This window comes from Cryptomeria japonica, chromosome 7 (genome assembly GCF_030272615.1).
Source record: "Cryptomeria japonica chromosome 7, Sugi_1.0, whole genome shotgun sequence".
Taxonomy (NCBI): Eukaryota; Viridiplantae; Streptophyta; class Pinopsida; order Cupressales; family Cupressaceae; genus Cryptomeria; species Cryptomeria japonica.
In genome coordinates this window covers 76,346,698-76,349,020 of record NC_081411.1, presented here as the reverse complement: position 1 = coordinate 76,349,020, position 2,323 = coordinate 76,346,698, and the positions used below count along the sequence as shown (strand labels likewise).

Below are 2,323 nucleotides of genomic sequence, written 5' to 3'. Positions count from 1 at the left end.
TATAGTGTTATGTAGTGCTTGTAAATTTAAGAATATCTTGTATAAATTAACTTAAATAAATTTTTTAATCAATAAGATGACTTACCATACAAATAATGAAAAAAGAAAAGAAGAAGAGTACTACATCAAATGAATATTCCAATCCTTTCAATTTCTCATATTACAATAAAGTTGAGAATGCTTTTATTTGAAGGATGTTGATAATTACATAAAGGCAGCAATCATAAAGTGCTACACAAAGTAGCCATTCAGAGGTAAATAGAAGCAGACATGATTATTCAAATTATGCACATGGCAGTAAGGAAGCATCTTAGTCAACTAATCCTCATACAAATAATCTTTAAAAAAAATAAAAATTGTACTCCATCAAATGAATATTCCAATTCTTTCAATTTCTCATAGTACAATAAAGTTGAAAATGCTTTTATTTGAAGAAAGTTGATAATTATAATAAAGGTGGCAATCATAAAGTGCCGCACAAAGTAGTTATTAAGAGGTAAACAGAAGTAGACATGATTATTCAAATTATGCATATGACATTAAGAAAATATCTTAGTCAACTAATCCTCATAAATCTCTACGTTTCTTATTGGCTCCCACAACAGCAGAGGATCCAGCTGGTCATAAATGGTATCTTCTGTTGCAACAGTGCCATACACATGCTGAACATCAGGAGTAGATCCAGTGCGGAGGAGGAATAGAAGCTTATCATACTCTGAACGCATATTCATGAGCTCTTCTCTTTTGGCCTCCAACAGAGATTCCAGCTCGGCTATTTGCTTCTGCAGTTCATCGACCACACTGCAACTTCCTCGGATGGGTTCCTTCATTCTCGCACTTGCTTCACACACCAAACTCTTTACTGCATCTTCTCTTTGCTTCGCCTCCAGACCCTAAAGTAACAACCCATAAATATATGAGCACCACAATCAAACTAATCGAAAAAGACATACATACTTTGGGGAATATCTTATTCAGAAATATTGATTCTAAATCTTATATTATATTTGAGCTGAAAGTAAATTACTTCAATGATATTTGAGCTGACAGTAAAACAGGACAATCAGTCAAATAATTGTGCCGAAGTCAAATTAACTAGCAATCTATTTTAAATCGGAGTTTTAAGACTGCTTATCTAATATCCTAACCTGAGAACACTGGTTAGTGGGATACTTCTTCTTAGTTGAACAACTGTTCAAATAGATTCATTATTATAATTTAGTAACTCTAATCCATAGAACAAGGTGGACGTGTCTATTCTGGTTCCAAAACGGCAGTATAGATTAACTAACATGCGTGTTAGTCGCGCGTTTTATACTGTTGATTTTGCAATTAATGGCTGCGATTGACTAAACTGTCGCTAACACGCTGTACGAAAGATCTATTTTGGAACAAAAATAAGTTCGACCGAACAAGATGGGTCAATAGCAAAAGACTAAAGAGGCATGGTAGAGACATCTTCATACTGGACATTTGGAATTAGACCTTTATTAAAAACATTGCAAAAAGGCTGTTAGGAATAAAGTCACAGCTGCTTAAGGTCAGTGACTCTATTTCAGACAAAAGACTGGGGTTCATATGTTTGAAAAACTAAAACCCATTAAAACAGAGAATAAAAAATGGGTCATGATTAAAACTTACTTGAAGCAGTTTAACGATATTGCTAGTTCCATACACTCGGTGCACTATTGTAAACTTGTCAGGATCATCTGGAGGAAAATGGGGAGCCAGAATACATTCTTCTGAACATTTTTTGCGTTGCAGTCTACAGGCTGCGCAGGATACAATCTTTCTCTTCCCCATTTCTTGCGGTAATGAAACCCTAACATGAATAGTTTTTTATAGTGCTGTTATGGAGCGTACAACTGTCAATTCTTTCGAAGACGATCTATTTGTCATTGAACAGTCAGATGCCCCTTCTCTCAACGAATGAACAAATTACACTGAAATAGTGAATGAAAATTTAAAAAAATTAAAATATTATATTAGTTTTCAATAATTAATATGCGAATTGATTGAAAATATATTTTAATTTTTAAACTTTTAAAATTTTGTTGTGCCAGTTGGAAAATTAAAAAAATCTTGGATATTTTTTCGGAAAGACGTGAGAGAGGCAGGATTGTTCAAAGTCTTACGTCAGAAAAGAAACGTAATCTATCTAACGGAGGATGCAACCTAACTTCTTCGTCATCATGGGCGGAGAATGCACATGCGTGAGGAAAATGTTGGCGGTTACGAGGATCTCGTCACGCTGGCGTAGAAGGCTCAGACCTCGGCCTAAATTTGATGGCTGTAAAATATAATTAAAATTTGAGGTACACCA

The 2,323-nt window shown here is 34.5% G+C and overlaps 1 protein-coding gene across 1 annotated transcript; it reads right to left on the bottom strand.

Annotated features, from left to right (window-relative positions):
* Positions 1 to 433: 433 nt before the first annotated feature.
* Positions 434 to 1,803, bottom strand: LOC131079386 (LOB domain-containing protein 1). Its single transcript, XM_058017303.2, has 2 exons — positions 1,642 to 1,803; positions 434 to 893 (listed from the first exon to the last, which is right to left on the bottom strand). Exons 1-2 carry the CDS (start codon positions 1,801 to 1,803, stop codon positions 561 to 563), a joined length of 495 nt encoding a protein of 164 aa, XP_057873286.2. The 3' UTR covers positions 434 to 560.
* Between the last annotated feature and the right edge of the window lie 520 nt (positions 1,804 to 2,323).

Bases quoted from the DNA above. Each gene is read 5' to 3' on its own strand.
- LOC131079386 (XM_058017303.2), bottom strand. From the start codon at position 1,803: ATGGGGAAGAGAAAGATTGTATCCTGCGCAGCCTGTAGACTGCAACGC. The intron at 894-1,641 runs GTAAGTTTTAAT...TTGTTACTTTAG, and splicing joins ATATCGTTAAACTGCTTCAA to GGTCTGGAGGCGAAGCAAAG.